At 38.7% G+C, this 23,053-nt stretch overlaps 2 protein-coding genes across 3 annotated transcripts; both read left to right on the top strand.

Moving 5' to 3' along the window:
* Positions 1–9,887: 9,887 nt before the first annotated feature.
* On the top strand, positions 9,888–17,487 carry lemd1 (LEM domain containing 1). 2 transcript variants are annotated; one of them, XM_034211077.1, is made up of 11 exons: positions 9,888–10,967; positions 12,877–12,979; positions 13,088–13,234; positions 13,329–13,393; positions 13,608–13,655; positions 13,755–13,889; positions 14,101–14,190; positions 14,284–14,376; positions 14,503–14,580; positions 16,448–16,521; positions 16,778–17,487. In XM_034211077.1, exons 1-11 carry the CDS (start codon positions 10,773–10,775, stop codon positions 17,079–17,081), a joined length of 1,332 nt encoding a protein of 443 aa, XP_034066968.1. In that variant the 5' UTR covers positions 9,888–10,772; the 3' UTR covers positions 17,082–17,487. The 2 variants fall into 2 exon arrangements, with proteins under 2 accessions (XP_034066968.1, XP_034066970.1); XM_034211079.1 differs by lacking the exons at positions 13,608–13,655; positions 13,755–13,889 and having other exon boundaries at positions 9,889–10,967; positions 16,778–17,081.
* Positions 17,488–17,638: 151 nt separating this feature from the next.
* On the top strand, positions 17,639–22,725 carry pm20d1.2 (peptidase M20 domain containing 1, tandem duplicate 2). The gene is made up of 13 exons (XM_034211076.1): positions 17,639–17,944; positions 18,076–18,162; positions 18,959–19,194; positions 19,297–19,383; positions 19,478–19,611; positions 19,812–19,931; positions 20,094–20,169; positions 20,387–20,448; positions 20,534–20,612; positions 20,708–20,779; positions 20,868–21,033; positions 21,121–21,220; positions 22,068–22,725. Exons 1-13 carry the CDS (start codon positions 17,725–17,727, stop codon positions 22,195–22,197), a joined length of 1,569 nt encoding a protein of 522 aa, XP_034066967.1. The 5' UTR covers positions 17,639–17,724; the 3' UTR covers positions 22,198–22,725.
* The last annotated feature ends 328 nt before the right edge of the window (positions 22,726–23,053 follow it).

Here is a 23,053-nt window from a genome sequence, read left to right on the forward strand (position 1 = left end):
AGTTCAGGGTAATCAACTGTTAAAAACATACTGTTCCATTTTTTTTTCAATAAATGGATGTTTTCAAAGTAAATGGATAATCGTTTTTAATAATCGTGATATCAATTATTGACCCAAATAATCGAGATTATGATTTTTGCCATAATCGAGCTGCCCTACTTTATCTATACACTGTGTTTCTTTGTATGGCCTGCAGAGAAAAGCATATGCTGCCATATGTTACAAAAAAAGACTAAATGCAATCGATTACATGCTAATGCTTCCAAATACATGTAATTATAAGCCTGTGGATGTGTTTTATTTAATGATTTAAATCCATCCATTCATCCACCTACCTACGAGAAGGTGGAAGTCACAATATATATTTCTGGTTTAATGCTTGGCAAGTTAGACAGGCATACATGAATCAGTATGCATTAAGTGAGAGGGTTAGCTGCAGTTGACATTATACAAGCTTCTCTTGGAGCAATAACATATTTTTCCGCCACATATCCATATTTCTCCCGTCAGTCGCCTTAGCCTAAGCCTGCAGTGTACCCCCAATGCATCTCCTCAGGCCCAAAATAGAGCCAAGAATATGAGCTATGCAAACAGACATGTCTGCGGGGCAAAACAGTGCTACTCTACGAGGCTGTGTGCCTGCAAACTAGCTACTGGTGGAGCAGATAAAAAACAAAGCACTTGAAGAAGTGTGTACATTGGGCTATTAAAAAGTAATCTAAGAATAATGATTGAGAGAGGATAGAGACAGGGATAGAAAGAGAGATAGGGGGAGAGAGAGAGACAGAGAAAAAAAGAAACTTTTATGTGAAATCCTTTCTTTAAAACTTTTTAGGTGGCATTCTCCAGGCTAATTATTAGCATTTTAAATAAGTAACGAATAACATCTTAACCACTGTTTACTTACAACGGAATTGTTGTATAGGACATCAGCATCCATCTGTCTGTAAAAAGTTATGCTTATATTCGCTATTAACAATTCACAACTATATTTTGATGGAAAACATGAGAGCATGGTGATGATCTGTATTAGCAGGCTTGTAACTGGCCGGTACCTGGCTGCTGTTTAAGAGGCGTCACTCCCACAAATGTCTAAACCGTTAGTAAAAGTATTGGGCTGAAATGCTTCTATATCCTTCTGCTGTGCTTTATTAAAAGTAGTACATACTTATGTGCAAGTGCTGATAACTTTAATTGCTTGTTGTGTGTTTTGTTTGCATTCTAAATAAAGGTAAACTGTAAATTGTATGTTCAAATTATTAATATCTTACGCTTAACTTTTCGTGACTTTAAAGGAAAGGTTCACATCCACGAGTTCTTTCTTTTTGTAGTCCTTCATCCTGTTTATCTTAAGTTCAACTAAAGGCAATATCATATGAGGAGCAGTCTGAGTTTGAAAATCAAATACATATCTTTAAAATATGGTAACAATTGTGGTAAAAAATGATTTTTGTATCCTTCCAGTATTTTTGGAGGTGAGCTGCAGTGGAGGGATACAGTAGTAGCGTAGCGAGGCAATTTTGTACTTAACAATTGCAACTTTGAAACCAACTTTACTCATCAACTGCTGTTTGAAATGTATTTCTGCACAGCACCAGGACTGTTGATGTCCGTCTCCTCATGTACACTTAAAGTGCATAAGAAATACATTTTGTACTGGAGGAATGATAACAGCATGCAACACTTAATATTGTCTTTAGACGGAACACTTTTACTCTCCTGGTGATGGGCTGTTAGGAAGACAAAGACCATAGAAGAGAGGCCCAAACAAAGACTGTAATACTGTAAAGACAAAAGGATCTTCGGGTTAGTGCTGTGTGCCTACACATTCAATAATAACAAAAAATCACGTTGCCTCAAGCTGATTTCAAACAAAGCAAATATTGTTGGGAAAGTAATGAAATACATTGAGAAAGAAGAGTTTTGAAAGAATTTACTCAATTATGTTTATAAAAAAAGTTACGAGTTACTGTTTCCTTTTTTCCCCCTTCCTTATTAAAAAAAGAAAAAAAGGGATAATGTTTTCACAAAAAGTATTAGATTGCATGTTAGTAGTAGACATATTTATAAGTCAGGGTTGGTCAGGTCAGGGGCAACTGTTTAATAAAACTCCAGTCATCATGAATCCTAAAAGACGGCTGCGCTTGTATTCTGGTGTGTGCACATGAGGTCTTTCAGAATGTCATTAGTTGTAATATATTGGACTGAGTGCAAAGCCTTATTCTCAAGCAGTAAAGGCTTTAATATTATGTGAATGGAAATGTAAGTTCAGTGGAGCGTAATGCTTATCCAAAGACTTCAATCAGTAATTCCCACCCAGGACTCCTAAAAGTGCAGCAGCCGATCACATCTGGAGCCCTCCGAAGATAATGGCTTCTGTCAGCCAATCCCCACTCTGCACTCCGTATGAATGAGTGATGTTTTATCTGTTGGACCGTATTTCATATTCAACTTCAATGCTGTTAATGATGGTTACAATATATGTCCTCATGAATATATTACTGGTCACTTTGTTTGGCACCCTGACCTGCAGTAAGTGTTTTTCTGACCGCCTGACATCATGTAAAACCTGAACAAAAGTGTATTACTAGTTTAAACTATAGCACATAGCTATGAAAGGCTTTTCAAACCAAATTGTACTAATCTTCAGATTTGTGTTTAAAACCTGTTCCAATTTTTTATTTTGATGCCGTAAAGCTGACATTAAATCCTCTCAGTGGGATTTACAAGTGAAGGGTTGGCTCTTCTTTGAAATGTTACAACAAATCCTGGAATATATTACTCATCAGGTGCCACTCAAGTGGAGCTCACAAGGTTTTCACTCACAATCTCCAAAAGCCTGGCCTGGTTTGTCAGAACAATCGTGAAGAGACTAAAGATATTTAGTCCAATTTCATTGAAGAGGAAGAAAACTATTCAAATACTCGTTATGAGTATCTGTGCATTCTCACAAGGCTGAACATCAGCTTAAGGCGAAAAATACAAACAAATAGCTTTTGCAGCTGATATCATCCTCTGGCAGAGGCTCTCTTATCCAAGCAATCACATTTTTATGATTTTATTACATTACATGTTACTTGTTAGACGCTTTTATCCAAAGCGACTTACATACTCAATACTGTGGACAATCCCCAGAGGAGCAATTTGGGGTGAAGTGTGTTGCCCAGGGACACAACGCCATGCTGACTGCAGTGGGGTTTGATGTGGAGGTTACCCTTGCAGCAGTTCTTCCTCCTGTATGATTTTGCTATTATTCAAGGATTCATTGTAATCTTCTGAGAACGGCTGACTCGGGTAAAGTAAAATGTAGCATAACAAAGGATTAGTTTCATATTGAAGTCGTTTTTTTTCTGAAATGGATGAGTATAGAAAGCTCAGCCAACACAGGAATAGAAATCCACCATAGTGCCTATTTTCATGGATGAAATGCTTGTCAGTATCAGCACAGATAATAACTTGAATGTTGTGATAGAGTTGACGACCACGGAGGATTTCACGATGGCAAGTGATGAATTCAAAAGCCCTCAGAGGAAAGCAGATGTCTGCATTGAGGACTGCACTAGCCTTGTTCTCCAGAAGAGAGAACAACTCATGCATGCAGCTGTCTGGTAAAATGTTTGTACACATTTCCGCACACAGGATACACAATGGTGAATTATTCTTTTCGATCATAAGATGTCTCTTGCTTTAACCTTCTTCTACCTCTCCCCTGTACTCTCTCTCCCTCCGCCTCGCTCAACACAGTTGAAGAGAGCAGAGCAACGATGCGTGTCTTAGTGAAACCTGGTGAATAGTAATGAACTCAGCCTGTGTGTCTATTTGAGGGAAAGCAAGAGGAAGACAGAGAGAGAGAGGGTAGGAAGGGGTTTGTGGGGAAAGGAGGAGGAGGAGGGTGGACTGTGAGTGAAAACAAGGCTTCTCTTGCGGCACTGATGCAGCACAAGCAGCGGTGAGAAGCACAGTGGTGACTGACAAGGGATGCAGTTGCATTAATCCTTTGCACCCTCATGTTTTCCTTTGCTCTGTGTCACACAGCTCATCAGCCATTCTAATCAGGAGGACGTTATTAACATTTAACTGGTTAAAACCTTCAACAAACGGTATCTTTCCCCGGGTGTGCTTCATTATACAGTAGCTCATTCTCCCTATCTATCCCCCCTCCTCACATTGACAGGGGGAGGAGGGGGGATAAGCAGAGGAAACGGATGGAGGGGGAGAAAGCTGGGAGTGAATGTGGCTCAGAGAGGGGCAACAGCACCTGCTGTCTTCATCCCAGATTCACCAGGCAGAGCTGGATTCTCCCTCCACGAGTGATGGACTGTTAGGGAGACAAAGAAAAGAGGCCCAAACTAAAATGACTGTGAAAACACCAGGATCTTCAGATCAGTGCAGACTTGAAGCCCCCCCCCATTTGGTTAGTTTTTCGGTCCTGGGTCTTTTAGTTAGACCCAAAATGTCAGTACTGCCAGTATGTGCAGGCTCTCAACTCCAACGTTTTTATCATCAGTGTGAGAAAGCATAATCAATACAGATGAAATGTATTTTTTTTTTAAAACAGAGCTTCTGTACACAACTGAGGGATAAGTGACTGGAATATTCAGCAACTGGCTGCAAAGATCAACTAGAGTGCCAGGACTGAAAGGAACGGAACAAACACAATAGACAGCCCCCCTACCTCAGCCCCTCTTTTATCCTTTTCCATCCAGGACTCATGGGCACTCTGCCAACATGAAATCTTAAGAACTCATTCAGAGAAAGCCAAAGAAGGGAGACTTGTTTAAAATCAGGACCCATTCTCTCACAGTCTCTTGTTTTTCCTTACATTTCCCATGTGAAGAGGGATTTCTAGTTGCTGCTTTCTCTGACATCACATCTGAGGAGCGGGGGGGGGGGGGGGGGGGGGGGTTCAATAATTGCCATTCATGTAACGTTTGTGGATTGAGAGTATTGTGAGCGAGTGATCTCCCTTCGGAGCCCCCTTTCGCCTCTCTCTTTCTCTCCTCTCTATCCTCTCACAGTTTTCATTCTGCTTTTACTCCCCCTGTCTCCACACTCTCGCTCCTGCTCACATAGTAACTCCTCCCCCCCCCACTACCCATTGTCTCTCCATACAGTATTAGGCTGAGGGCATGCCATATACTCGTTCCAGCGAGGGATGCAGCCGAGGGAAAAAGAGGTAAGAGTCAGAATTATAGCATAAGAATGTATCCGGCACTAAATGCACGTCACCGCTACTCTCTGAAGTGTAAAGTGTGCCGGGCAAAATAGCAGTTTTCTTGTAAAGAATGACAGTGGGGCACTGATTTACTGATACTCTGGGGCTTTCATGTGTTGTATGCAGTATTTTAATGTGTTTGGCTCATCTTGTGGAAGGAGGTAAGTTGTGTTTCTAACATAGGAAAAAGAGTACTGCACGGATAAGAAATCAGGTGCCACCCTTTTATCTTTATATTCAAGACTAGTTCTAAATGTCAATTAATCATTTGCTGTGTTGTTATAGCTTTGCATTTAAATCTTATTAAACATTTCTACATTGCTCAAAAGAACAGAGGAATGTTTTTAAAATATAACAAATATCTAAATCCAATAAAAAACATCTGGGCACAGACGATTCCCCGAACTGCCTCCCAGCAGAGAGGGACCATGTACGATGTCTAGGGATTAGAGATAATCCTCCCTGTGGCTGAGATTCACCTTCTTGTCTGGACTGAGTCTGACACAGTGGCTTTACTCATTTATGCTGGGACATGCATGAGAACAGGCTCCCTGGAGCTCAGTGGCAATGGTTTTTTTCTTCGAACCTGGAAAAAGGCTAATCAAGTAAACACTTTCCCTTTATCTGAAGTTAATGTTCTCCGTCAGAGGTCACGTGGATAGCAAATGTGAGACCATTAATCATGAATCTTAATCGTGTGTTAACAACTCAATGTTTTTTCAGGCTGACTAAAGTGTATAAACCACCATTGGCTTGATTTGGTTCTCTTAAGAACAAAGTAAGACGTTTATTGATAAAGTTAGGGCATCCGGCATTCAAATGGAAAAAGACAAATGTAAGGGAAAGCTCAAATATGTGAAACTTTCCCACAAAGTGTTTATATACTCCTTTGCTCTTGAACAGGTGCATACAAGTAAGACTAGAAGTGGTTCTCAGTACTGGACAGTTGCAGTCTAGCACAGGAAGCTTTGTGTGCTTGTTCAGAGAAAAAAAAAGAAGGGAGGCTGTCTCAATGGGGCTTTTGTTGTTTGACTTGGAGACAGCAAAAGCACAAGAAACTCTGACGGACAAATACCTGGCCCCTCTGTGCCTCAAATATCTCAGCGTTGCACTTGATACAATGTCAACAAATGCCTCCTCTGTCCTCTATAGTAGAGTGTTTCCTCTCTCCACAAGGTTTTCTCATGTTTTTATAAAGGCTACTGTTTTCTGAGCAGACATCTGGGTGAGCAGATTTGGCCTGCATAGCTCCAGCACTGAGTCTCTGCTCACTGAGGGGTTGAAAATTGTCCAAAGCAATTTCTACTGTTTAGTGCTCCAAATAGTGGTAAACAGTCTGGTGTTTGAGTCCAATATTAGAACATTGTATTGCCTTCTTAAAAGGTTAAAGAGTCATAGGAATATAATTGAACTTATAATGAAATCAATCAAGCATATTAGTAGGGTTTCTATGCATAAATTATGCGTGCCTAATCAGTATGATGGCTTTGATTACATAGGCGAAAGAGCCACTGCATATAACATTAACTTTATATGTGCACAAAAAACTGCTATCTTTGCCCAGTGGTTGAATCAAAATGCTGATGTAATGATCTTCTTTGTGCTTGTAGAAATGGGCAGAGGGTTTCTGCAGAGTATAGAAATACTTTATGTAATCTGCTCTGAATTCAGAAACAGAATCCTTTTGATTAACATTGCACCTTTTCCCTGTGGACATTGATCTAAAACTGCATTTGTAATCAAAGATTATTCTGTAAATCCCCCAGCGGGATTTAATAGCTGGCAGGGTATTTCTGTAAGATTCAAGGATTGAGTAGGGGTCCATTTATTTGAGTTTGTGCTATAAAAAATACAATTTCTTCCGTCTGAAGACTAACAAGACAGTTTCATTATATTCCCCCAGGCCTCAGATGAATATTTACAGTTCCTTTGGTTAATTATTCATGCCTATGTGAGTTTTAAATTGTGAATGTTTTCTGCAGCTTGGCCCTTTCCTTTCCCCCTCTTTGTGTTATCAAGCTTTCAGCCTTTTTCCAACTGCATCAGGCACTGATTTTGTATTTTTGTCTTCAAATTGAACCACAACTGTGTCTTATGGCTTTCTATTCCTATGTGAGTTTGTTCTAACATTTCATGTAGGGTTCAAAGCCATTGGATACACACTGGATAGTCACCCAAAGAACTGCTCTGAAGATTTTTTTGACAATATCTGAATATAATTCTCCACTATTTGCAAATGTTATTTATCACTGTTCAAACTAGTCAATGAAAAACTGAATCCAAACATAAGAAAACCAATTATCATCACTATGTATCAAAGTGAGCTTCTGTGTCATCTAGACAGGCCAGCTTTTTGTAGCATCTAAAATAGTCAAATAAAACTGTAGCCAAGAGCCTCTAAATAATTAATCTTTCTTTGCATCTCACTTTTGTGGGACAAATACAGATATGTTTGGCTTCTGTGGTTCAATGGCCCTTGGAAGTTCAAAAACCACTTGTTATTTAAGTATTTAAGTGGAATTGCAGGATGTATCAAGAATAAAGAAATGATACCCATTACCCTGTCTGGTTCATTCAACATAGTTACTTTGAGTTAAACAAATATACTGTCTAATAGAGCTTTACAAACCTGAACATACTAAAATAACGTGTCGAGCTGTAGCAATATCACTTACATTTTATTCAAATAAAATAACATTTACGAATTTAAAATCTGTACAACTCTAGTACTATTGGGTTGACTTAGTGCTAGAGCTTACTATTCAATAATTATTATGATTAAAATATGTTTATTTCTCTTCTTTGATGGAAGCCAGAAGTGGAGGAAACAAGACTATACTTTTAAACTGTATCATCATTGGTCCATGGTGTGCACTTTAGCCAGCTGAGCCATCACAGCTCTTGTATAAAGACCTCCAAATGTGGCCTCTAATGGCTCCTACCCCCTCCCTGGCAAGTGGACTTTACAAAAGGATTCCAACAGCATTCAGGCTTCTGACCTCAATAACTGTCGAATGTCTCTTGACTTTAAACTAGGAGGTATTTAAATTAGACTTCTAGTATAATCGTAAACATTTTGTATGCCTTTTAACACAATCAATGAAAGTGTCTTAATGTGAAATGCTTCAATCCAAACTGTCTATCTACTATCTACTGTATATGTTTTTTCCTGCTTTGATATGTTCAAATACATAACAGTAAAACATGTTTACAGACCAACGAAGAAGCATGACAAAATACATAAAACACAGCAGGATATCTTGGCATATTACCACCACCTGTTGATGACTGCTATAGTGTGAAACCACAGACAAGACTTGTTGTACATGTGCATCTCTTTGCACAAGCACAAGTAAAAGGGAACCCACTTATATAAAAACAACTCTATATCACTACTAGGGGTCAACAACTTCACAGGGAACCTTTAACATACCTGCTCTAAATTAAATCATTGAAGCTACAACACTGTGTATCATTATGAAATATGTGGCCCTGCAAAATAGCACGAAAAAGTATCAAATACAATTATTATTTTTCTTATACATCAATAAAAGCACAATTTCAATCCCCTCCTGTCTCTGGAGGCAACTACTGAGAACCAATGTTGTTTTTCTCCTATCACAATGTGTTGATTCTATCTAAAAATGGTACAGATCATGTTGTCAACAGTAAACAGCTCAGCAGGAGATCAAGTCTGCTCAACACAAACACAAATATCACTGCAATGCGATGTAGACACCTGCTGACTTGTCATTTCATATTTCAAGGCAGAAATGAGCGAGATGGAAGAGGCATCTAATTAAATATAGTTTAGTCATTTTGTAGTTTTAGCAAGAGACAAACAAAACAATCTATCTATTTCTCAGGGGATACATTTAACTTCATCTGGTTATGTTTTGACTTGCATAAAGTGGTTTTCAAGAAACATAATCCTGGGAGAACATCTTATGTTTTTTTTAATTTTTATTATTTCTATTTGTTTTGTGTTTTTTTGCATCACCTGAAGCAAAACAAGAAGGGACAATTTGCTTTAAAAGCCTACCCATTGTTTAATATTATTTGTAGCACCAACTGTTTTCCCAAAAATCAAGAACCTGTTTAATGAAGCAGGATAACTGCCAGTGAATCAGCTCTACTTCAGTACCAGATGTTAGGGGGTATCGGTTGTTAGGTTTTACTCTGCATGGTTGTTCAAACAGGTTATATAATCATGTTTTTGTATATAGACATCTGGCATTGCTTGCATGACTCAGGTTTTCATTCAAAAATACCAGGGGATTTCACTTATTTCATAATGATAAGATCTCTCAAAGCACCAGAAGCCTGTTCCAAGACTCAAGTTCACTGAGTTGTATTTTGACCACTGATATTTTGATTTCTACAGCAAGTTTTTCAGATAATCCTGCGGAACAGATGCCTGCTGTAGTTGTTTGGTTGGGGGGGGGGAAGCATTTTGGCACGCCCTCCTTTACAGACAATAACCTGAACAAGTGTCTTGTTTTTGTATCTGTTAACAGATGTTAGGAAAGGAAGTACTCACCACTTCTACATGTTCTAGTGGATGCATCCCTCCAGTAAAGATGCAGCAGAAGCAACATGCACCAGAGAGACACCGAAAGCGACGAAAGCCCAGATCAAATCTAGAGATTAAAGGTACATCATTAATGAAATGGCATTGGTGTGGCTGGAGTTACTTCCACTGTAAAATCATTCTTTAACTACTTTGAAAGTGTGTGGTTTCAAAAAGGCGTTTTCTTTCCCTAAATACATGTTGTCATAGGATTCATTGAATAGAAAAGGCAAACATTGAATAGACCCATGTGTAAATAATACAAATATTTGTTAATGAATTAGACACTTGAATATACTAGGTAATACAATTGGGACATTTAGTGTTCGGATTGAATGGTAAACTGGTAAGGATCAGGTTTTTGGAGTATTTTATGTTTGAGAATGTAAGCAACTTATTAAAAGTATGAAACTCACGTCCATGTACACATGTTCTTTGATGTTCCTACTTTAAAGTCTGATAGCATAATTTAAAAATAGAAACAGGAGTACATTTTTTAATTGACAGCCCCAAACTTCCAAACTGGATGCAGTTTGCAAGCTAGCTAATGTCACTAATACTACCAGCTTAAATAACAACTCAAAAAAGAATGAAAAAAAAAAACTCACCAAAGCCAACATGCCTAATCAGTTTTATAGTATATTTTAAAGTGTATCTTCATGCAATAAGAAGCTCCTACTTTGAATTAAAATGTAAAATAATTCAAAGCTAGTTAGCTAAAAACATTAGCATGTAGCATGTAACATGTTAGCTTGCCATGCTTGTTTACTCCATCAGTAAAGGAATGTAGAGCTAACGTTAGCTACTAGCTGTCAATCAAATAGTCACTTGCGGCTGTTCTCAGATCAGTCAGTGTGATTCCCAGACCACAGCAGAGGCTTTCCCCGAGCAGCTAATTCATCTGACTTAAAGGAGGTTTTTATACAAGTATAAAGAACAGCTAAGTATCACAGTTTTATATTTTCCGCTTCGACTCGTCGTTGTGACATGTCTCTGTTTATGGAGGACCCAGCTCACTTCTCTAAATCCAGACTGAAGTCAGAACTCGTTGCCCACAATGTCGTGTTGCCACCCGTCAAGAGCAGAAAGGAGATTTATGTGGACTTGCACTTAAAACACATCGCTCAGAAAAACGCAGGGGATTTTTCTAGCGACGATGAGGATCAAGAAAATGATTTGGCAGTGAGTTTATTAAAACCTTTCATGTTTTGCGTCAGCATATTCGTAAAAAAAAAAGAAAATCGCCAAATTTGTTTGCAAATTACGTCCTGCATTTTGGATTTAACATGATGAAAGTACTACATTTCATTTGTCAATTTGTGGGACCAGCAGAGGTGGAAGAAGTACTCAGATTATTTACCTAAGTAAAAGTAGCGATCAAACTGTACAAATATTCAGTTACAAGTAAAAGTCCTGCAATTAAGCAAATGTATTAGCATCAAAATATGCTTTGAGCACCACAAGTAAAAGTAGAAAGGCACATTAAAAAAAAAAGATATATAAAAAAAAGTATTAAAATGATTCATCACTTCTTGAACAGGTGGGGTTTATTTGAATTACTTTGTACACTACTGGTTAGCTTAGCCTATCATAATGTATGATAATGTATGTGTTGATTTAATTTTTCTATTAATAACCTAAATCTGCAAAGTTAATAGTAATATGTGAAATTAATAGTTGAGTAAAAAGTACAACATTTGCCAACACAATGTTGTGGAGTAAAAGTATAAAGTAGTATAATGTGAAAATACTCAAGTAAGGTTCAAGTACCTACATTGTATAGTTAATTACAGTACTTGAGTACATGTACTTAGTTACATTACACAGCTGGAGTCCAGTGTAGTAACAGAATATCGTTGTCCTAAGTCCGAGAAGCTTTCCCCAGAAAAGTGCTTTGGTGCATCATAATAAATAGCCAATGTTGCACTATATTTGTCAACAATGCTGCATTCAGTGACACCATCAACTTTACTTGATTATGAGGAGATTTTCACGTTCATAGCAATCATTTGTGTGAACTGAAGTAAACCAATGGTCAGCAGGTGTAAGGGGGGGAGGGGAAGATCTGGGTCACTGCTACCAAACACTCCTCTCAGCTTGCTGTAGCATTTTAGGTCGTTGACCACTGAGCCCCCAGCTGTATAGTTGGTATAGATTTACACGAGACGTTTGAGACGTTGGCTTCTTTCAACAGAGTCGTGTGCATGTGCTCACTACACCTGTCGCACTCAATTATGTGTGCCAAGGAGAGCACATGCACTTGAAGCCTGGAAGTTGTTTCTGCTCTGTATTGTGGGGCAGAGGAACTTTCTGTTTGGGCATACTAAGTTAAGTTTATTTAACAATATCCCCTTTTATAAGATATTGTAAAGTCATAGTAGAGTTCTACATTTAAACCCCCCCATACACTTGTAAACCGATGCTGATATTTCCACCTGAACTGAGTCAATTAATCGATTAGCCAATAAAGTAAATTGGCAACTACTTTCATATCCAATAAGTAGTTTAACTCATTATTCTCATTATTGAAAGTAAATATGAGTATCTTTGCGGTTTTTGCTGCCAATGTTGAACAGGCAAAAAAAGCAATTTGATGATGTCAGCCTGTGCTCTGTGAAACTTGGATGGGCATTCTTCAATAATGAATAGTGACATTACAGAGACCAAACTATATTCAATTAAAAATATTGGCAGATGAATCGATAATAACAATAATGATAACTTGAAGCACTGCTGATTCAAACCTTGTCATGGGGAACTGTGACGAAGAGAGTGCTTTACAGCCAATCATTGCAGTTATCATAGTTATGTGATAAGCCACTATCTAATAATAATAATACAGGCCCTCTCAGATACCGCGGCGTGGCCTCTAGCACTTTTACAATAGTGTTCACTATTTAAACATGTTCTGTTTTAAATAGGTATATTCTCTAAGCTACAGGTCGTACAGGACCTAAATTCGATGAATCTTGAACAGTTTTGTGAACTGGATGCTCGACATCCGACACCTGGAAACTGCTGGCATTTAAGCTGCAGCCTTTGTCCCGTCTCAAACAGCATTCAGGTAATTCGGTAAAATGTGTTTTGTTAGGCCAAAGAGGAGGATGCAGAGATTCTGGTCCAGAGTTGCTTAACTGATGATGACCTCAAGGCTGTACTGCTTAAACATGGGGTTAAAGCTGGGCCCATAGTCGGTGAGTTTGCACTGTTGTGAACATTTTATTTATTATTCACTCGGTCTGTCTGTCTGTCCCTGACTTAAAAAAAAACCTAATTGTTATAATATTGTTTGTCTATACTAGCCTCCACTAGAGCCTTGTATGAGAATAAGCTCCGGAGACTGCAACAGTCTGAAGGACAAGGCCATGTAAACGGAGTAGAGAAAGGTGTATTGTACTCTGACAGTGAAGAGGAGGAGGAACAAGGAGAACAAGAGGATGGAGAGTCAGGTATGACTATAAATGTTGTACATTTTTGACTGGATTTGTACGTTTGGTATCATTTAATCATATGCTTTCTATTATTTGTCTGTGGCATACACAGGTTCAGAAGGAGCAAAAGAAGAAATCGATGAACTGTCAAACCAAGCACAACAAGGGAGTAGCCAGGTGAGAACAAATGTAGGAAGGTTACTTCTATAGGTTTAATGATTTAGAGTTCCTCTGTTAGGGTATAGTAGTTTTTTTTATTTTCTGAAATCTTGTAGCTGAGACTACCTTTAATACTTTCCCTACAGTGCCCCTTAGTGGTTATGGATTGTAACTGTAAACTTGTTATTTGGAATGAGCATTCACATTTTGAGTGTCGGTGTTGTGTTTTCAGAATGGTGATTTTGTTTACCCGCAGTGCTTTTTACTCTCATCAAGGATGGTAAATACTACAGATGTTCACACTGTTGCACATCATTCTGTAAAACTGAATTCTCCAGATACACTGATGTGTTTTGTGTGTCGGGTTGACCCTTTGTAGCGGGCTCATGCTACTAGAAAATGGGAACCTATTCCCAAGAGGAATTCGCGGAATGGGATCAAATCATCCCAGCAGATTCCCGTAGGAATTACTAAAGCATCCTCTGTAGATCAACGCTCGGGATTAGGATCAGGGGTAGGCTGGTCTTGTTTCAACTCTTTTGTGGATTTAAAATTCTCTGCATTCCTTGCTGAGACTGTAACTTTATTGTGTCCTCAAGCCACCAATGGGATATGTTTTTGGTTTACAATGAAGAGCTTCTCACCGGTGTATAGATTGTGTTATGAAAGATACCTCTTTTAGTTTTTTTTTTACATTTTATAACATTATTGTAATATCCTTGCAGTTTCCATCTGGAACACATTCAGCCGTGTCCAATGGTGGCTCATCAATCTCCCCTCAGCAGTCCTTCAGCATCACTGAAATGGTTCAAGAGGAAAGTTAATGTTTTAAACACATAATTTTTTCGTTGTGAGTAATCACTGCCAGAGAGCTCATTGAGTCATGTACTCTTACTCTAAAAAAACAGATGGAGAAGCGGAAGTCACTCTTTTCTTGCCCAAACACTGAGAGAGAGTTGAATGGGAGCAATGTGCAGGAACATTGGTCGCGGTTCAACAGGGTCAGTAGTGTTCACATTGTTCAGTCACACTTTAAGCTCAACTGTTAGTGGAGGTTAAGGTTGTTGGGAGAGGTTCCAGGAATTTCAGACGACTAAATCATAACCTGTTGCGTCTCATTCCTTTAGCCGGACACTCCCATCGTGGACACCATGAAGAACCAGTCTCCATACTACACTCCAAAGGAATCCCCTTATAAAATGAAGGCACATATGATATCAGTGTTTCCCACAGATATGAAATATACTTGGGCGGGGTGGTGGCAGCGGGCAGGGGGGGTGGGGGGTGCGCGAAAAAAAAGAAAGAAGAAGGTTTTAACAACATGTTTATTTATTGACTTTTCATTCCGCTATAATCATTTTGCGCAAAGATGGCGCTGTTTGTCAGAGCACTTCATCCTTCTGGGATTTCATGTGTGTATGGGAACGCCTCTGGTGCTGGTCCATTAACTGCCAGTGTTTCCCACTGATCTGAAATATACTTTGGGGGGTGGTGGTAGCGGGGGGGGGGGTTGAGGTGACGTGCAACAACATTTACATTAACCTTTCTGTTGGTCGCTTGTTAGCAGACCCTTCACGCGATGGCCGAGCCAACAGGTACAGGCAGGGCCCATAATGATAGCCCTATAGTTTAAATCTACTACCCACACATGAACATATGGAAATGGGTTACTATTTTAAAAAATAAATGTATTTAGGAACCTATCCATGTGATTTTTAGTGGGGGTCGACCTCAAATCCTCTAGGGGGGTCCAGGGGCATGCCTCCCCGGTAAGATTTTATTTTGGAGTTAAATGCATCAATCTGGTGCATTTTGAGGGGAAAATAAAGAGACTAGATCTATGGAAACACCTATATTAAACAGAACTGTATACATTTCAATAATCATAAAATCAAGGCCATAACCAATAACATACCTTTTCCAATATGAAAAAAACACTGAAACTTGTTTATTTATTTGTGGTTCATTTATAGTTGTGAGTGTGTCTGTGCTCCTGAATCAGCCTCTCCTGTCTCCATCCTCTCCCCCTGCTCCTCTTTGAGGCAGCAGCAAAGACTAGTTTTCTCTCAACAAGTTTTAAAAGTGTATCTTACCTTTTTTCACCTAGTTAACTTTTTATTTATTTATTCATGCATATTTTACTAATCACATTACATTTCATTTAGCTGACGCTTTTATCCAAAGCGACTTATAATGACCGATTACAGGGACATTCTCCCTGGAGTAACTAAGGGCTAAGTGCCTTACTCAAGGGCACACTAGTGGTGGTGTTCCTGGCGGGATTTGAACTCACAGCCTTCCGATCTTCAGCCCACCTCACTATCCATTAGACCAATCACTACCCTCTCAAATGGAAATATGTGTTTACATAAATGGTGACCACACCGTTTGAGACCCACTGAGAACTTAGACTAAGTTAACTATCTAAACACTCAGAGAGTGCTTTACCTCACCTGAGCTGAGGTTATCCCGAGCTTGAATGACACACAGAGACCAATCAAGGGCTTTGATTTATGATCTGTATGACAGTGGCCATGTCGGCAGGCCACATCATGTGGACAGCCAGTCACCCTGTGTGAGGCAGGCCACTTAACAGGCCAGAGGAGGCGAGATCAGAGCGAGGGATCATTGTCTACAAGTTAATCGATCGCAGATGGCGTGGACGAATAAAAAAAATATATATAAAAAGAAACTAAATGGGTCGCGAAATATACTTGGGCGGCCGTTAATATACCTGGGCGGCCCGCCCAAGTATAGTCTATGTGTGGGAAACCCTGGATATATTTTACTGTTATTCTATTTCACTTGATTGTGGTGTATGTGTTGTCTACAAGAACACACTTTGCTTGTTGTAACTCCTTTTATACGTCAGTGTTTCTTCAACTAGAAAATGACACACTAAACGTAATACTTTACGTTCGGATCTCTTCTGATTACATTAACAATCACCTTTTTCCTTTACTTCCACCTGGCTTGCTGGGCCTCTGTCTCTGTGGGACTCTGCTGTCTGGGACACATTTATCTTTTTCTCTGCTCCACTTTCACACTGAATTCTGCTCTGTTTTTTTCCAGCCGTCTCAAGAGCCTGTGAAAGATACAATAAAGGAGATGTTTTTAAACATGGAAGCCTCACCCACAGGGATCTGGTAAGCACCAAAACAACAGAAACGGTTGGATTTGCATTTATCACAGTCCCTATCAAATGTAACATGATATAGAACCACTTGTTTTGCAATCTTAACCACTGTCTTGCACAATTTTGCATGTAAACTATTAAATAAAAAAACATACTGTATTTTTTAGTATCTATATAGGATCACAAAATAATAATATTGCAATACTCAAGTGTATAGATAGTCCCTTACACTCTTCAATAGCACATAACTCTCTGTTGTATTACAGTGCCACTCGTCGGAGGCCTATTAAAGGTGCAGCAGGGAGACCTGTCCAGTACATTTACCCAGACAGTCCCACCACCATCGAGAGACGAGAGGTGGAGCGCCGCCTCGTGCCCATCCACATACAGATTTTGGTTTTCTTCATTGTGGCTTGCCTACTTTATATAATTTATGTTTGTGTTGAGGAAAACTCATTTAATCCATTTGTTGCCTTACTGGACAGTCCAGGCCAGGGTTCAGAAAGTGAGGAAGGGCTTGTGCTTCAGGCTGAGACACAGGTCACACCAGTTATCTCTCGACAGGAGTAACTTAAAGCTTTCCTTAATCCTGTACATCGACATACAGATGTGAGGCTGTGGGGGGTATTCAAACCAGGTTGATCAGGTTCTATGATCTCTTCAGGGAGCACATTGCTTTACTATTGACTGTGTGTCTGTATGGGAGCAAACCTCAAAGTCCAGCTTCAGAGTTTTATATATTTTGCTCATAGATACCAAAGCGCTCTCTGTCAGTGTAGTTGGGAAAATAAACACTATGTTCAGCAGAGACTTTAAAATATGTTCTTTAAGTTATAAATAATAAAGTATAATGCTAAAATTATTTTCTATTTCCTAACCCAAATTGTGTAGTTTTCAATCAGTTAGTGTCACTGTACTTGTATGTATTTTTTTAAACATTTCAACCATGTTTCAATAAAGGATGTTTTGCTTCATACTTTTTGGTGTAAATGATTCCTAGCAAAGTAAAAAAAGATGACGTGCAAAATCAGCAGGGATCTTTAGGCTTCATGTTAAAATCCACTTCTGATGAAGACTATTATAAGTGTAAGTCATATTGTCGCCAGCAGGTGGCTCTCATTCAATAAACCTGAACTAACTAATTCAGTTTCAGTCTGCATGCAAAGAGTCGCAGTGAACGATTTCCGCCGTCATAACAGACAAGTGAGACAACATGACAGAATCGGGGCAAAAGTTAAAAATATTCAAGTTTTTAAAGATCGTTATTAGTAGTTTCCTCATAGCTGCACTGCTGTTATTTACTATAGCATCTATCAGGACTCTTTCACTGGACGTTAATGTCGGACTTCAACTCGCACGATGGGAAAAGACGAATAACCTCTCGCTTGTCATAGACCACCACCAGAGAGAGGAGCTTCTTGCTAATTTTAAAGGTAATATCCCCTTGCTAAAGTCGGTGAATTATGTATTATATTTGCCCTGTGTGGACAGCGCTGGAGGAAATGTGGAGCAGACACCTGGGATGAACGTTAACTAGCGTTTTTATCCATGTTAATTGATCCAGAGGCTATCCAGATCCGCACGGTGTCTTTCTCAGAGAAGAAGAGCAACACCACGGCGCTGCTTCAGTTTGACAGGCTCCTCCGAAAAGGTAAACGTGACGTCATCAACGTTAAAGCTCTAAACCGTGTTTTTTGTATTGCTAATGCTAAGACTGCAAACCATCTGTTCAATCATTATAGCTAACAACTTGAGCTAACGTTAGCAAAACGTTAACTAAACCTCATGACTGATGATTGTTTACAGCACACATTAGAATCCAATTCAGGCCGAGGTTTACAAAGTGCATCACTCTACAGGTGCTAGCAGGCTACTGAGATACATTTATAGCTTAACTTAAACAGCCTTTCATTTTCGTACGGGGTTCTTATTAAACAGTAAATATCCCTGTCTTATCGCATCCTACCTACAGTCCTGCTAATTTATTCATAATTATATAATTCAGTTTATAAAACAATATTGATTATAAAAAGCTTGCACATTACTATTTTTGGTGAGTGAATAATTTACTAATTAACAATTATCCAAATGTTATATTGTGCAAAAAGTCAACACATGTCTAAAAGGGGTTTGTGAATATTTAAAGAGGACATTTAGTTTTGTTTCCTTTTTAATGTCAAGATATCACAACTTTTATTCCATAATATAGGAAAAGCGCTTAAGATGCTGGATCCTACATTTACAATGATCAAACTAAAAGCATATTTTTTTAAAGATCCATTTTATAACCTTCATTCTAAACAGGCTTTATATAATCCTTAGCGTTTTTAGCAGACTCTAGAGCTCAACTAGATTATATAACAATTTTAATAAACTGAATATTAATCCAACCTTACATTTTAAACCAGATGGAGTTTCCTCTTTAAACTTGGACTATTCTGTGTCAGTTTTCCCAACAGTTTTCTCTTCAAGCTTGGTTCACCATGAATTGGTGGCCAACTACAGCCACCTGTTTTGGGTGCAAGGATCACAGCATGACCTGGTGCCATACCTGCTGCTCGCTCACATCGATGTAGTACCTGCCTCAGAAGCAGATGGCTGGGAGGCGCCACCATTTTCTGCCCAGGAAATAGATGGCTTCATCTATGGAAGAGGGACCATAGACGACAAGAGCCCTGTAATGGTGAGACAACAAAGGTTATTTTGTGCTGTTATAGTTGAATTATATACTGATGTACTTCTGATGTTCCAGGGAGACTAAACCAATATGCTTTATTTATTCCAGGGTATACTCCAGGCACTAGAGTACTTGCTGAAAAAAGGCTATGCTCCACGCAGAGGATTTTACATTGGTCTTGGTCATGATGAAGAAGTACTTTAAATATTCATTAAACACTACTTGTGATCCTTAATAACCCCCTTTATTACATCTAAATGTTTGTATCCTTTAATATTTATTTGAACAGGTCAGTGGTTTCAAGGGGGCGTTGAACATAGTGCGTATAATGAAGCAGCGTGGTGTGCAGCTTTCGTTTGTCCTGGACGAGGGCCTGGCTGTACTTGACGGAGTCATCAGTGGTCTTCAAGGACCTGCTGCGCTGTGAGAACCTGTCATGCTCTAGTGTAAACATGATATTTAGTGTGCAGCGTTTCAATGTTAAAAGGAAACTATTTGGCAGACATCACAACAAACTCAAAAGCTTATAGCATAAAATTGCATGACTCCAGTAAATTGTTGGATAGGTCGTTTGATTGACATTTGTACATTCTGTGTTTGATGTGTGTGTATTTGTTTTGTAGAATTGGAATCAGTGAAAAAGGTTCAGCGACTGTAAAGCTTAGTGTGTCTATGGTCCCTGGTCACTCCTCAATGCCTCCTCCTGAGACCACTATTGGGATCTTGGCTGCAGCAGTCAAAAGGTGAAGGGAATGTTTCCTTAAAATGTACATTTTTAGCTCATTTTATGTCCTTAAAATGAATTCAAATTAGTCGTTGTGTTCATGCAGGACCATACTACATCCCACTATTATCAGTCCTTGAATAAAGAAACACAATCTTAAACTCTAATACTCTTTTCTCAGACTAGAGGACAACCCTATGCCTCGATTATTTGGTCATGGGCCTGAACGCGAAACATTTGAGCACCTGGCGCAAAAGGTAAATGTTGTTGTTGTTGTTGTAAATGTCATTTTTTTGTTTTGATTTCTCTTACATGACTATGCACTGCAACATTTGTTTTGTAATGATTTATTTTACTTGTTCGAAATAAATGTATCGATCAATCAATCAAACCAACTTGGTCCACTACTTATCATTACATATAGTACATTAGCTCTCCTTATGTTGTTAATCCGTTTCTCAATCTTGTCTTTAGTTCGGGCTCCCAATGAAGTTCATAATGTCAAATTTGTGGCTGTTCGCCCCACTTCTTGGCAGGTAATCGCATCATTAAATGTACTCCGCATGTCTCCTTATGATTTTGATCATTGAGATGAATCATTTAGCATGTTTGATGTTACAGGATACTTGAAAGAAAACCAGACACTAATGCTTTTGTAAGGACAACCACAGCAGTCACCATGTTTAATGCTGGAGTTAAGGTACACTTTTTAATGATCAAATAGAGGGTCATTTACTGGATATTCAATTGTACATCTGCATTTGTCCAAACCCTGAATTCTCTTCCACTATGTAGGTGAATATCATCCCTTCCCTCGCTGAAGCGTATGTAAATCTACGAATCCACTCAGCACAATCATTAAAAGAGGTAGAGTCAGACATTTGATTTTCCTCTTTAAGAATTCCTGATGTCTCTTCATAAATACGTTGAGCTAAATGAGATGTTTGCTGTCTAGGTCCTGGACCTTATCCAGTCTACAGTGGGGGACCAACGAGTGAAGATAGAGCTTGTTGATGGGTTTGACCCTCTGCCTGTGAGCTCTGCAGATGAAAAGTCCTTTGGCTTCCAGATCATTAAGAAGACAGTGCTGGACATGTTTCCAACAGTTACAGTTGCTCCAGGTAAAATAATCCAGCAAAATCTAATTGTATATAAAAGTTTTTGCTAAAATATTCCATAAATGTTTGGATATAATATGTTATGTGCAGGTATCTGTATTGGGAACACAGACAGTCGACACTTCAAAGACCTGACAAATGACATTTATCGCTTCGCCCCCATCTGGTTTAAACCAGGTGACGCTCAGAGGTAAGGATCTAGTTTATCCAACACTGAATTGAAATAGTCTTGAAAAAGCCTGCTTCAGTTATCACTATAAGTTGCTTGAACAGAGTTGTACTTGGCAAACTATTAGACAACTTGAACAAAAGAGCTTTCTGCTGTTGGTCACATGTTCATGTTGCAACCTTATGATGTAATGTTGTGACCTAATTTTTACGGTTCAGACTTAATCTCCCTCTTGAACAAATATATTTCAAACCGGAGAGACGTGATGTAAGAATTACATATTTATTGTTTACACGTCATATGAATGAAATGATTGCCATGATAATACAACAGGAGAATGTAATGGTGTTTGGCGATTAGGCCCCGGTTTGCAGGATAATCATTCAGGAGGGAAAGAACCGCTGAACCGATGAAATCCCCGGGGTCTAGACACTGGTGGTGGTGATGAGTAGGTGAGACCGGTCTGAAGGAGGAAGATTTAGCTTTGTCCTGAAGGAGACAGGAGGCGAGAGGGGTGGAGGCGGGTTGCGTGTGATCATCTGCAATGACAACTGACAGGGAGGAAGAGCAGGCATTTAAGGAATTTAGCATGTGCAGCGATTGGCTGCTGAGGGGTGACGCCCTCGTATTTAATGAGGGGGGAAGGGAGCCATAGAGTGACGTGTGAGTGACTCGTGTTAGGTCTTCCTTATTGAACTTGCGCTAAAGCTTTCATAAGAATTGTATGCACAGAACCAACCTTTAGCCTAGTTTACACATCAGCTGTGGTAATACAAAAAAAATCCTGCAAGAACAGCATGAGGAAATCTAACAAAGAAAACGTATTTGCTTCTTTTTAGTTACCATACATTTTGTTATTTTCCTTTAGATTCCATGGCATCAACGAACGGATTTCCAAAAAGAACTACGAGGAGCTTGTAGTATTTTACTTTAGTCTGATTCAAAACTGTGATATTCAGAAGCTCCCCGAACCTCACAGCTCTGTCCATGAGCTCTAAGGAATATACTCTAAAGACTATGGGTAACAATCAAACAAATGCAATTTAAAAGCCTGTGATATTTTTATTTATAATTTCAATAGCACCCAATGTAGTCAATTAATTTTCTAAATATAATGTGAATCTGCATTTTAGACCATAAGAATGTTCCATTATCCTGTAATCAGATTAACAGTTAACAACAAACCTTAACCATAGCCCTTTAATCTTGTTTGATGACCTACAGTGTTGACCTTGTTGTGATGAAATTATAACCATGAGGAGCTCTTTAGCATTTGTAATTAGGATTTTTGTGCAACACTGCTGTAATGATTTTTGAATGTATAATGATGACGGTATTATTTCATTAAATGAGTGATAACATTTGCGGTTACACTGCTGCTTATAATACCGTAGTACCTATAATAAATGATAACTTATAATACATTGACTGCATACATACTTTTTGGATGCTGATTGGAAATGCTGAATGGATATATTTCAAACTTTTGTTTTTGTTTAATCAAATACAGCGTTTTTCAAGAACTCTATACTATCACTGACTGGCTATTTGAAATAATCCTGATCTGTTAATGTGATCTGAATTAGCAAATTCAACAAATACATTTTGATGAAGTGCTTGTTGTCATGTGATATATTTTATTTAAGTTTGGCAGTGAGATGATGCAATATATTTCAGGTTGTAAACTATTCTACTTCAGTGCTACTAGTATTGGAGGAATTAATACAGCTGCAACAATATTTTGTAATGGATATGGCAGAATGAGAGGTCAAATGACATGTTCTATAACATATCACAGAAGCTGACGACCTATTATGCAACAAATATTAAAACTCAAAGGTTCCAGTAAAACTA

Source organism: Gymnodraco acuticeps, unplaced genomic scaffold (assembly GCF_902827175.1).
Source record: "Gymnodraco acuticeps unplaced genomic scaffold, fGymAcu1.1, whole genome shotgun sequence".
NCBI classification, from domain to species: domain Eukaryota; kingdom Metazoa; phylum Chordata; class Actinopteri; order Perciformes; family Bathydraconidae; genus Gymnodraco; species Gymnodraco acuticeps.